The 12,184-nt window shown below is 53.6% G+C and overlaps 1 protein-coding gene across 1 annotated transcript in view; it reads right to left on the reverse strand.

Moving 5' to 3' along the window:
- Positions 1-961: 961 nt before the first annotated feature.
- Positions 962-12,184, reverse strand: part of FRAS1 (Fraser extracellular matrix complex subunit 1) — a gene marked incomplete at its 5' end in the record, with an annotated part of 95,622 nt that continues 84,399 nt past the window's right edge. Inside the window, 14 exons of the mRNA XM_010086335.1 lie at positions 962-1,549; positions 2,019-2,165; positions 3,283-3,488; positions 3,834-4,000; positions 4,294-4,410; positions 5,109-5,268; positions 5,414-5,521; positions 6,070-6,220; positions 7,519-7,733; positions 8,496-8,656; positions 9,007-9,239; positions 10,174-10,449; positions 10,608-10,795; positions 11,899-12,099. Coding sequence (XP_010084637.1) covers positions 962-1,549; positions 2,019-2,165; positions 3,283-3,488; positions 3,834-4,000; positions 4,294-4,410; positions 5,109-5,268; positions 5,414-5,521; positions 6,070-6,220; positions 7,519-7,733; positions 8,496-8,656; positions 9,007-9,239; positions 10,174-10,449; positions 10,608-10,795; positions 11,899-12,099 — 2,918 coding nt within the window. The remainder of the gene's footprint in view (positions 1,550-2,018; positions 2,166-3,282; positions 3,489-3,833; positions 4,001-4,293; positions 4,411-5,108; positions 5,269-5,413; positions 5,522-6,069; positions 6,221-7,518; positions 7,734-8,495; positions 8,657-9,006; positions 9,240-10,173; positions 10,450-10,607; positions 10,796-11,898; positions 12,100-12,184) is intronic.

Consider the following 12,184-nt stretch of genomic DNA (forward strand, 5'->3'; position numbering starts at 1 on the left):
CAGCACCCGTGCTCCCGCCACTCTCGACGCCATCAGCAAGCGCTGGTGGGGAGAAGATGAAACCTCACCCCATCCCCAGCTCCGGGGACACAGCCCCGAGGGGCTCCCACCCCCCCACACGCCCCAGTGGGGAGAACGGGCGGGTGAAGGAGGGGAAGCGCTGGGAAAGGACACCCCGGCCACGCTCTGGGGGAGGTTCACAGTCAAACTTTACTCTCTGCCGCACAGTGAGATGGGACAATAAACACCCTGTGTGACAATTCAAGTACCTGCCTCCCCCCCACCTCAAAATGAACCTCCCCACCCCCAGCTACCGAGCACCAGTTTGCAGTTTGGTTTTTCTGTAGGGTTCTGCCCCATTTTAAGAGACAAACCACCTCCGCTTCCCTCGGGCATTAAATGAGGATGTGTTGCTTTTCTTGCTTTATTCTCCAGCAAGGCAGGGAACTGACCCCAAGCTCTGCACGCAGGGAGCGGAGGGTCCCTGCTGCTCTCCCCTGGCTGACACTGAGCCACCCCTCCATGCCAAGGGGGACAATGTCTCCATGCAGGGGACACTTCTGCGTGCAGAGCTCAGGCAACCTCATAAATGGGGCGAGTTTCCCTGTGGCTGCTGAAAGCACCCCAAAGTCCTGCAGGGAACCGCTGTGACGTCCCCGTAAGTGTTAAACGCTGCCCTGCCGCAGGCCTGGGCCTCTTCCTCCACCGAGGAGGTGTGGGGCTCCCTGGCCACCCCAGGGAAGCGGCAGAGCCAGAGCTGGAGGAGCATGGCACAGGCACAGAGAACTCAGCACCCCTCGCGGCCTGGCTGCAGCGTGCTGAGCATCACTCCGCGCTACCTCCGCTCCTCCTCACAAGAGTATAAAAATACCAACAGAACTTTTCTTAGCTTTTCTTTTTTTTTCTTTTTTTTTTTTTACAATCTGTAAAAGGCTCTTACCAAACAAAAGCGTGTGCTCCATTAAACTTCTGTTCCGTCGTGCAAATTGTTGTGGACTTTAACCTCCAAGTTCACCTGCTTCACCTTCCTGCCTTTCCCCTTGCAGGTGCCGCCAGTTTCCCTCAGTACGTTAACGTTCCTCACGGTGCAGTACCGGCTGTCCATGGCCCTCTCGGCGCCCCGGGGCAGCTCCACCTTGGTGTTGAGGGGATGCTCCTCCGGGGCGGCTTGGACAGCCTCTCGCTTCCTCCGCAGCTTTCGACACTTCCTGGAGAGGAGGCAAACTCCCAGAACCACCAGCACCAGCAGCAGCACGACGGCAGTGAAGGCGCTCCCCAGGGACGCGCCCATCTGAGACAAGGAGGCTGCAACGGCGGCTTCCTCCCTCTCCAGGATAAGCGACTTCATGTTGGTGCCATTCTTGACCTGGTCGCCTTCGTTGTCGTAGATTAAGGAGTCGTCCAGCATCAGCCTCCCGTCGCTATCCACCAGGTCCCTGCGGCCGCGTCTCCAGTGGTGAGTGAGCGAGCGCTGAACACGGGGCCCCGCGATGCTCTCCGGGCCGATCACGTAGATGACCTGAAGGTACCACTGGTGGCCAGCTTCCACCTTTAAGAAAGGGAAGACACCAGACAGGAAATTTTAACTACAGCTTTTAGCTAAAGGGATTTTGCTAGGTTGGGGTAGAGCTGGTTGCTTTTTTTTTTTTGTCCTATTTGTTGACTCATAAAAATACCAATAAAAAAGCTCAGGGTGTTGTTATGAGCAGCTGCAATAACATTTCTCACCAGTGAGGTGTTCAGCCTTCTTGTCTACCTTTGGCAACTGCAATAATTAATTCAGGAACATTTATTGTGTTTTTAAAGAGCTTTCTGGAGTGCTTTGGAAAAAAAAAAAGCCAACCACCATGACCCTTAGAATAAATTCCTCATCTCCGTTTTCTGTTCTAGAGTTTGCTTCTTAACTGGCTCCCCTGTTAATTGATGGTACAATCCTGGGAGTGCCAAGAAGCGAAGTATTTGGGACGTCCTGGCCAGAGAGGTGAGTGTTTGGGCTACCAACACAAGATGGTACGTACCTTGTAGAGGGCATCCACCTTGAGAGTAAATCCGTCGACTCCGGGCATGCTGCTCACCGAGTGGAACTCGGACAGTTCGGAAGCAAAGTGGGCGTCAAAAGGCACATCGTGGAAATACTTATCCGTCGCTTCCGGTTGGTTTCGGTCCTGGAAAGCAGAGATGCGTTCTGAAGAGGAACGCGTGCTGCTGCAGGAAAAGCCCAGCACCCCGTCTCCACCCGCATGTGAGGGCACAGCCATGTGTTTAAGCATGTGGGTTACTGCATGGAAAAGATTTATATAGATTTATAAAATATTTATGAATATTTATTATTGTAGAGACTTTGTACTGTTGTGGCATTGATTGTGGCGGTACGAGGTTTGCAGAACTGGACGTGAGGAGAAGAGTCTCCCCAGCCTGCTCACACACGATGCCACCAACATCGCCCTCATCCGGTAACGGGGCTGCAGCGAGGACGCTGGCAAATGTTAATTATGAAGCATGTAATTAGAGCTGAATGCATCTTGGGAGCCAATTGCAGCTTTATGCCATGAAGGAGAATTGCTGTGTAAGTGCTGAACACATCTGTACTGTGAGTACATTCCATGCTGCCGGCCCTGCCAGGTCCAAGCCGTGGGGTAAGCAGAGGTGACGGTAAGTTTTAAAAGCTTGCTACGTCACTTCCTTTTTCTTCCTCATTTAGTTTTATTTATTTAAAAGAAACCCCCTAAGAAATACTCATGAATAAAGACAGAAGAAAAATTGATGTTGTCTGTGTGGTTTGCACCAGTTTGGCCAGTACTGCAAACACCCACCCCGTGTCACTTCTCCTCCCTTTGCAGTCACATCTGTTCATACTCTGAGGAGAAAGCAGGAGCGTGTTTCACGCACAGATGAAACACAGCACAAATGCCAAAGTCGGGTCCTGCCCAGACACGGGGGCACGTAGTAAACTGATTTTTTTTTAGTTGCTGGGACACTCACCCTTCCCTAGTGCTAGTTAGCACGCGTCTTCTGACTAGAAGAGGACAGGGACTAGAAGACTAGACCAGACTACTTCTAGTTGTTCTGTCCAGTGACGCTTCACCCTTTCTAAGCAGGATGACTCTAGCTTTCGTTTTTGCTCAACACATTTCATTTTCTCTATTTAGACGGTGCTCCCTGGGCTGGGCCACTCAGCTCCCAGCTTTGTTAGGTCAGCCAGAGCCCGGGAGACCGGACTTCTGCAGACACAGTCACACACAGCACTCAACAGGGTGGTTTTGCCTGGGGCAGAACACTTACCAAGAGGAGAAATCGGTGTTTCAGGTGCTTGTTGGGCTGGATACAGCCGTACTGGGGCCCCTCGTTATAGACGGTGCCCGTGGGGTCGAAGAAGGGCACGTAGCCATCCTTGCCCGTGCACAGGTAGACTTTCTCCAGCTGCAGTTTGTACGCAGCGTTTAGGTTTTGTTCGGGGTTCCAGAGCACGCGGCCATACAGGATTTGCCCTGAGGAGGTTGGGAGAAGAAGAGTTGGGTTAAATTCTCCAAAGGGTTTCAAAGAGGAGGTGGCAAAAAAAGAAATCACCAAGAGAACCATTGTGAGGGCCATGTGCACTGATCTATGCATGGCTCTGGGTTTTGGAAGGTTTTGATTTGCGCGTGCAGGTGACAGAACGTCGTGCCAGAGCATGTTCTTCTCTTCTGGTCACGCTGTTACGGGGCTGTACCATGCTCATCGCTGCAAAAGGGGCAAAGCCACATCTGGGTTTTAACCCTTTTCATGGCAACGGAAGCTGTGAAGACAGAAGCATGAGGTACAAGAGGAATGGGAAAGAAAAATAAAAATCCTACCCTTTGAAAAAGCCCCTTTGTAATCCATCTCTGCCAGAGACATTTCGGCCTTGGTGGGATCCATCAGAAACACCTTCTCGTTGTTACACAGCTGAAACTCCGTGTTCAGGGAGTAGACAACGGGAACCGGGCGGTTTGTCTGCTGGAAGGCAATCGGGATCAAAAACCTAAAATTGAGACAGGAAGGGAAGAAAGGGGAGGTTTAGTTTGCACGCATCCGACGTTACATGCTGGTGACCTACACAGCCCGCTGCACCCTCTTCCCTCCTGCTTTACTCCTCACAGCCTCGACAGCCCGCATTTACTGCGGGACTCAACCCAAGAGGACTTGTTGCCCCCTCACCCTGCCCCGTTTTTTCCCTTTCCCTTCCACTGTAGCGTGTCCCACGCCTGCGGGACCACACCAACAACCCAGAGGGGCTGGCAGGGTCTGGGCGACGTGGGGAAGGCAGCTCCTCACCGCTCGGGCGCGTGCGCTGTGCAGGGCAGGGGCTTGTCTCCGGGCTCCAGCCAGGGCTGCGTGGGCTGCACGGTGCAGGGGATGAGGAAGATGGTGTACTCTCCGGAGTAGTCCTTCCTGGGAACAGACGGGAGACCCTGGGGTCACCAAAGGAGACTGCAAGCTGCTCGCCCAGCTGACACATCTGCCTGACATCCACCTTTTTCTTTTCAGCGTGAGCAGACAAAGGCCACAGTGAGACCCCACCCTCACCCCAGAAACATCCTCTCTACTCCCACCCTTGCAGGAGGGATAAATTTGACCCGCGGTGTTTCCTTTAACCCTCTGTGCAAGGGGCACAGACTGAAAGAAGACAGTCATGGGCAGAATCTAATAAAAAAAAAAAGGAAATTTTTTAGAAAGGTGAACCAAGTATTTTGAGATTCAACATACTGACCCCCACCAAGCACAGTCCCGCTGGTTGTCAGCTGTGGACATAAAATCCCTCAGACTGTGAAACAGCCTCGAATGCCCTCTCACCACTGCTATGTCCCTACACACCGCTGGAAGAATGCGTTCACAAGGAGACGAGCTGATTTCTTCTCACACAACTGGTGGAGCAGCGTTTCCAGGGGCTCCCTGTGTGCTCCAGCTCCGAGCCCGTGAGCACGACCAGCTCCTGACCGTGCTGCGGCTGCTGAGGGCAGCAGGGATGGCTCTCTCGGGCCTGGATTTCAACAGCTCCGTCCCTGCTGCTCACTACACACACGTTCGTCGCTCAGGAAGGCCGTGGTGCCGTTGAAGCTGCTAAAGGCGGCTGGAGCCACAGCCCTCACCTGTTATAGGAGCTGGTTGCTCGCCAGAGCTGGTAGGGAGAGTCGAAAGTCTGAGCGCTCCACAGCAGCTGCAGGTCAAATTCGATCCCTCCCAGGTGGTCCGGAGTCATTAGAAAAGACTTGACGTCGGGCAGGCTGTGGTGCTCCATGACGAAAAGCCCTGGGGTGAGGACAAGGAGGTGACAGTGAGGCAGAGTGCTGGGAGACCCAGCGCTACACAGGGGGGCTTGTTCTTCTGCCTGTGTTCTCAGAACACGCTGTGTTCGTAGGGTTCTCTCTCTTTCCATCAGGACGAACGCTCTCACCTCTGAACTTGGCCTGCGTCTTGAACTCGATGACCAGCCGGCCATCCTCGCGGATGTAGATGCGGATGATCTGCAGCCGGGCCGAGAGAACGCTGTCTGTCTGGATCCCTGCACGGTGCAGCAAGAACAGAGTCACTGGGGGTGGGCACACAGCACAGGGGTCCTCCCGCGGGCTCTGGCAGCCCCACGCAGCTCCAGAAGCATTTGAGAGAGCTCCAGAAAGGCCCGGCGTGACCGGGATCGTCCTCCAGCAGGTCAGCTGGGCGTTTCTTTCATTATCCACGTGCTGCGTAAGTCTCACTCGAGCGTAAAGGAAATAAACTCCCCCCTATGATTAGCCTGGGAATGGAACTGATTTGACACCAACTTATTTTACATCAAGGTGGCTGTTGTGGATGATTTGTTGCTGGGAAAGGAAAGGAAAAGCAGAAACGAAAATGTTCTAGGGCTCGGTGACAGCTGTGCCCGTGAACAGAGGAAGGCTGGGGGGCAGTGACAGCCCCCGTGCTGAGCTTTATAACCACAGTCATACCCCAGCTTGATTTCAGAGAGTGCTACCCACGCTCAGGACCGCGGCGGCAGTGCAAAGACTAAGAAAAAGGAAATCACAGGAAGAAAACAATCGTCCCGTATCGCCCCAAAAGCCTCGGACCCACCTGTCCTCCAGAGAACAGTGTCGTAGAAAAAGGAGAACTCCATCTCTGTGTGATGCTCCAGAGAAGCCCAACCTCTCGGTGCCGTCACGTAAATGTAGGACACGTAGAGTGGGACGTGGACGGTTAGGAAAGACTGAGCAGAGTCCCGCACCTGCCAATAAAAACCAAAAGGTGGTTACGCAGAGGAGAGACGCTGGCCCAGACTCAGAGCATCCGCTGTGTTCGCACTCAGCTCTGTAAATGGGGGGAAAAAACCAGCACACCTGCAGCAGAGCATTAATTCTTAGCTCTGGTGCATGGATGTCCCAAACGCAGGGAGGGTAACGCAGGGAAGAAGCATTTCTAGGGCAGCATGATGTCACTGCTCCGTACAGACCGAGCACTGTTAACAAACAAGCAAAGCTGAGGGTGGGAATCTGTCCCCTCGCAGCACGGATTATTCTAGTGTCCGGGTGAGGCACCGTGGCGTGGTGAGAACAGCTTTTCTGCAGTCGCTCCGTATTTATTTGCACACACAGACACCCACGCTCCACACTCAGGAATAACTGAGGCCAAAAGCAGCAGGTCTGAAAACACTGTGCACCTTGCCATTCCAGGACAGATATTCCAGAAATTTTTTTTTTCTTTCCTGTAATGTACAGTGCGGAGGCACAGCCTCTACAGACACCATCTAGTATCTGTGGAGTGCAGCTGTGCTCTGCAAACCCCCAAAAAAGCTCGGAGAGAGACACTGCAGCCAGGCTGGTGCCAGTCTCCACCGGCTCAATTTCGCAGTCGTTCAGCTTCAGCAGCTTCTCGGGATTTCTAAAAATAACAGGAGCTACAAAAGGGAAGTTATCCAAGTATTCCAGAGCGGCAGGAATTCAGAGATGATGTTGCTGCAACATTCTGACTGGGAATGTCCTACACAGCCTAACGAGGATGAGAGATTCACAGAGAGAGCTGCACACGGACAGTGCACCCATGAGAGGGCAGCGAGGCTCACCTAGCAGTGAAAGCCACGATCTGACAGAAGAACATTTCTGGCTTTTGGTCTGCTGGTTGGTTAATCAAGAAATTACTTAAAAATTCCCATCAGCTCGCTCCACTGAGGCGTATGAAGTGCCGTGCCTCTGCTCTGTTCTCTGCTCGTTGATATTGGCCAAAATTCTACCAGAACAGAGCACGGGTGCGAATGTTTTGTATTTCCAGTACATCCTTCTATTTAAAAAAACCCATTTTGCTAGGACTCTGAAGAGTAAGAGAAGAAAACCTATGCCACCCCAACCAAAAGAAATGAATTAAGTGCATTTCACAAAACACTGTTCCTCCATTGGTAAAAGGGGAAAAACCCCATCCTCCAATGGTACAGAGCAGAGCAGCAAATATTCATGAACACAAAGTGGAGCTTTGCCCAAGAATTGCGAAAGATCTAGATTATGTGGAAGGGTTTCAGAGACAGCAGCTCACCTGGAAGTCAGCGGTGACAGAGCCTCCGCAGACATCAATCAATTCAGTCATGTCGTAATAAGCATCGAAAGCCCAAATGCAGCTCTTCAGGTTGAGGTGCTTGTAGAGCTGGATGGTCTTCGGCTCTCTCACCGTGGGGTCAAACTGGTACGGGCGGTCGTAGCCGGGCCCCAGAACCATGCTGTCGTAGGTCACTTCATCCAGAAACCCTGCCTCTGCGATTAACAGACATCAGGACACTGATCACTCCAGACTGTAAAGAGCTCCAGGCCAAGTACTCTGATTTTCACTCTCAGATCATCTCAGTGACTTTTATTCTACCGGGGCCTCAACGGGCTCCTCTCCCTGCATTATCCTCGAGCTCAAACTGCACGTACACAGGCCTGCACAGGGGAAAATGTTACAGGAGTGAGGCAAGAATCCTAAAAAACTTATGAACACATTAAAGGCTGAAGTTAAACTCTAAGAAATGCAGAACAGCTTGAGTGTGAAAGGAACAACCCCCTGCCCGCCACGGGACAGGCGTGGACCACACCACCCTGAGTGTCAGACACACAAATCGCCCTTTTGCTTTGGCCCTGGAACTTACACTAGCAGTGAATTTGCTTTTGCTGCTTCCTGTTGCCACGCTGGAGACCCCCGTGACACAGAGTGATCCTCTTCCCGCGGGTCCCTCCCTAACCGCATGGATGTCACAAGAGGGCTTTGAAAAGCAAAAAGTCACCAGCACGGTGTGAACCCACAGCCTCCTCGAACAGAGCAACGCTGCGTAACCCCACTGTTATTTCAACACTCCCTTGCATCGCATCTCCTCCTCGGCAGGGCAGCTCTGCTCCCTGCGGTTAGCACAGGAAGGTTCATTATTATTTACATAATGCCAAGAGCACCCAGAGGAAGACAGAGCCCTCCCGGCATTTCTGGGCTTGCTCCTCCCTACCCGCCACGCTCACAAAGCCAAAGCTGGATGTGAAGCTCACCTGAGAGGCCTCGGAGGTCCCTGACGGTGACCAGGTTTGAGCAGACGTGCTGGTGCCGGTAGATGGACTCGGAGAGAAGGAAATGCAGATTGTGCAGCGGCAGGGTGGAGATGAGGGGCAGCATACCATCCTGGTGGGGGATCTGCACCGAGATGTGGATTCTGGAACAAACCACGGATGAGAGACCAGCAAAAAGCAGCGTGGGCAGGCACGGGGCCCCGCACGGCACCGCACACCCCACGGCAGCCGAGCACAGCCAGCGGCAGCCTGAGCTCTCCTTTCAGCCACATGCCCCCATCTACACATCCACTCCTCGACTGTCCCACCAGCTCCGAATTCTTGAGGGGAAGGAGAGGAGGGGGCGAGGAAGAGAGCGGGAGCGCTATCCCGAGTCCCCGACTCTGTTCAAGAGGGCACACAGCACGGAGGGATGCAGTTTCTCTGCCCAAGGCAGCTCTGCAACCCCGGGGGGCCTGCGAAGGTCTGCGCTCTGCCCTTCTCCAGCTCCTACCTGTTGGGATGCTCCTTGTGCTTGACGTCCAAGTACTTCAGAGTGGCCACGAACGACTGCGCCTGGAAACCTCGGGCTGTCCCTGCCACCACGGGAGTGTGACAAATGGCGCTGTCGGTGCCTATGGTGACGGTGTTGCTCCTCAGGGGGGTCCCCACGTGGCCAGCCTTGTCCACAGCCTTGGCCACACAGCGCACGTGGAACCGCCGGCTGAAGTAAATGCTGTCCAGCACCTGCGGGGAGCGAGAAACGCGCACGTGGGTCAAACCCATCGGCCCTGCAGCATCTCACCGCGTAGCAAAATCCCTCTGCGCTGGTGTTGGGAGGCTGCAGGGAGGTGAGGCACACGCAGACGCAAACTAGGAGCGTGCCTGTACCAACGTCAGCTTGGGTATGCAGGTGCGACCGGCCTCATTATCTGTGCTGCAGAAGATGCTCGAGTGTGTCGGGTGCTTTACAGCTTCCTAACTCTGCCCACGTACCGACGGGAGGGGAAGAGGGAGCTTGAGCTGCCGAGATCTGCCAGGCTGCGTCTGTCCCCTGCCACCAGGGATTTACTGCAGGGTCTGAGTGCTCACAGCTACTTCCCATGTGCTTTTAGCAGGCTCAGGGAAGAACAGTGATAAATTTTCTGAAGCCAAAAGAAAATAATAATCCCCAAAGCAGCACCCTTATGTCTCATGCCAATTCCCAAATCCAAGGAGATTTTAGGTCTTCATTTCTGTGTAGCTAAAGTGTGTACTACTCCCTAAAAATGGGTCAGACTCAGGCCTGAGAGGAGCTGAGACATCACAAACAATTCTGGTGGTGGGGCAGGACACGAACAGTCCATGGACGGAGAGGTTTCAGGCCACACATGGAGCAAAGCAGCAAAAGGAGAGCCTAAAGGATCAGCAGCTCAAGACTTGAGCTATGCCCTTCCTGCAGCTTGAGCAGGACGGAACGACAGCAGGCAACCCCACAGCCAAACCCCAGTAACACGGGTCACATCAGCACGTGGCGCTCCTATCCAGGCACAGCCACTTTTTCAGATTTGTGACTTTTCAGCTGGAGGAACGCAACCCCATTTCACCACGCGAGCGACCACGCAGCACCCAGACTGACAGAGCCACCCCGAGCCCTCACTGGCTTACGCCACGCGCTCTCGCAGCCTCACCCTGCCAGTACCTTGTGGTTGACGCTAGTGAACGGTGTGTTGTCAGTGATGGTTTCGAAAGGCGACCTGGCTCCGTTCCCATCCGTGGGCGTTGCGACTTCCCAGCTGAACTGTATGGACGACTGGTTGATGCCAGCCTCGCTGCAGCGGTCCTTCATGACCGCGTACTTGGGGAAGTGAGGGTCACAAGGCGTGACGCAGATGAGCGGATAGCCTGGGGAAGGGGATTTCTTAGCACCCTCCTTGGTCACTTCTTCCACGCGGTCGTAATCAGCCAGGGTGACGACCTGTACAGACACAAGACAGCAGCTTTCACCTGGGGCTGAGGGGAGGAGCAGAAAAGGCAAACCTTCCCCCACGCTCCAAGCCTGCCACATCGTTACAGCTCTTAATTTTATTTCAGAAACCCCACTGGGGTTTTCAGCCTCTGCAATGGACAGCTCACCATGGGAGGTGCTGGCAGAATCAGGCTCCCAGCTGCCTCCTGATCCAGAATGGTCACTAGGGCAGTGCTGGTGTCTCCAAGAACAGCTTCCACCGGGTCATCCGGACCCAGCACCAGAGAAAAGGACTCGTGCCACTCTCTATCTTCATTGGACATGATCTCCACCTTGAACATGATGTGGTTCACACCTGCGAGAGGAAATGCAAGAGGAACAGAGAGAATTCGATTCCTCACCAGCTATTGCACTGTAGTTCTCGTAGAAAGCCCTGCACAGCCCGTCGAGGCTATGACCACTGAAACATTCTGATAAAATACACATCATAAATTTTATTTCTGCTCATTGCTACTAATAATTTAGCCCCTTCCACACGGGAGGCTACTCTATACATAAAACTCCAGCAATGACAACGGCTGCCATTGAGGAGGTGACAGATTTACTAGCAGACGCCACCTGAGGATTCATAACGCCTGTCTCACGTTAGCTGTCTGCAGTGAAAATCTGTGATCCAAAGGACATCCCACCCCTACTGCAAACATCTGCTCTCTCTCACACCAGCATGCAGAACTGTCTGGTGAGGGCTTCTTGGTCTCAGCAACATGGGCTGAGCTGTCTTACTGGAACCTGAAAGATCCCCAACCAAGCCCAGACCATTCTCACCCAGCGGGGCACTGTGAAGGGATGAAATGTTGTACACAAGAGGAAGCGTGGCAAGACTTGGGATGGCCTTCCCATCTTTCCAAGTGCCATTAATTCCAGGGAGCAGAAAGTCTCAACCATCTTTCTGTCTCCTCGGGTGTTTACAGTCTGCTCAGGAAACAGTGCTCCACCTCTGGGCTTTCATGCCCTCCTCCTTTCCATCGCCCCGCTGCTTGGATGGCAGCTCGGCGCCTGGCGGGCGGAGCAGAGAGGGCTGCTGCTCAGAGCACCAGGAGGGGACGAGGGGACAGGACATGGCTAATGCAAGGAAAGGGAACGAGCCTTGTACTCACCGGTAACAAGCTGAAGGGTTAACCATACAAGTGTTTCCTCCCACAAAGACTGTGATGAGCCCAAGAGCAAGCCCCAAATCAAACCTAAACCCCCACATCTAAGGGTATATCATGCCTTCTTACACCTAATGCAGTTCCACTTCACTGGGAGCAGTTAGACCCCTGTTGTGCTGTAAACCTCACGCAAAAAGGGTCTTTTTCCAAGCCTCCTGAATATTTCCCTTCTTTGTCTCTTTCTGGTATACACAAACTGTCACCGGTCAGGCCACCACCTCTAACCTCCCCTCCCAGGACCCTTTACCTGGGCTGAACTTGAGCATTCGACTCTTGGGGTAGTAATCCACTCCGGCCTGAGCTGAGCCATCGCGCGTGCTACAGCGGACTTTGGAGGTCCTGTTCTGATCCCCTCTGCGCACCACCTTGATATTTAAAACAGCAACACCCTCTGGGCCAGGCGGCTCCCGCACTTGGTACGCGGCTTCTTCAAACTCGATGGTGGGTGCTAGAGACAGAGCAGCGAAGAAAAAGCCCCGGGTTTGCACGCCAGCTGGATCTTTAGAGGAAGGGCTTTCCGCAACTGCGGTGAG

Source organism: Pterocles gutturalis, unplaced genomic scaffold (genome assembly GCF_000699245.1).
Source record: "Pterocles gutturalis isolate BGI_N339 unplaced genomic scaffold, ASM69924v1 scaffold286, whole genome shotgun sequence".
NCBI classification, from domain to species: domain Eukaryota; kingdom Metazoa; phylum Chordata; class Aves; order Pterocliformes; family Pteroclidae; genus Pterocles; species Pterocles gutturalis.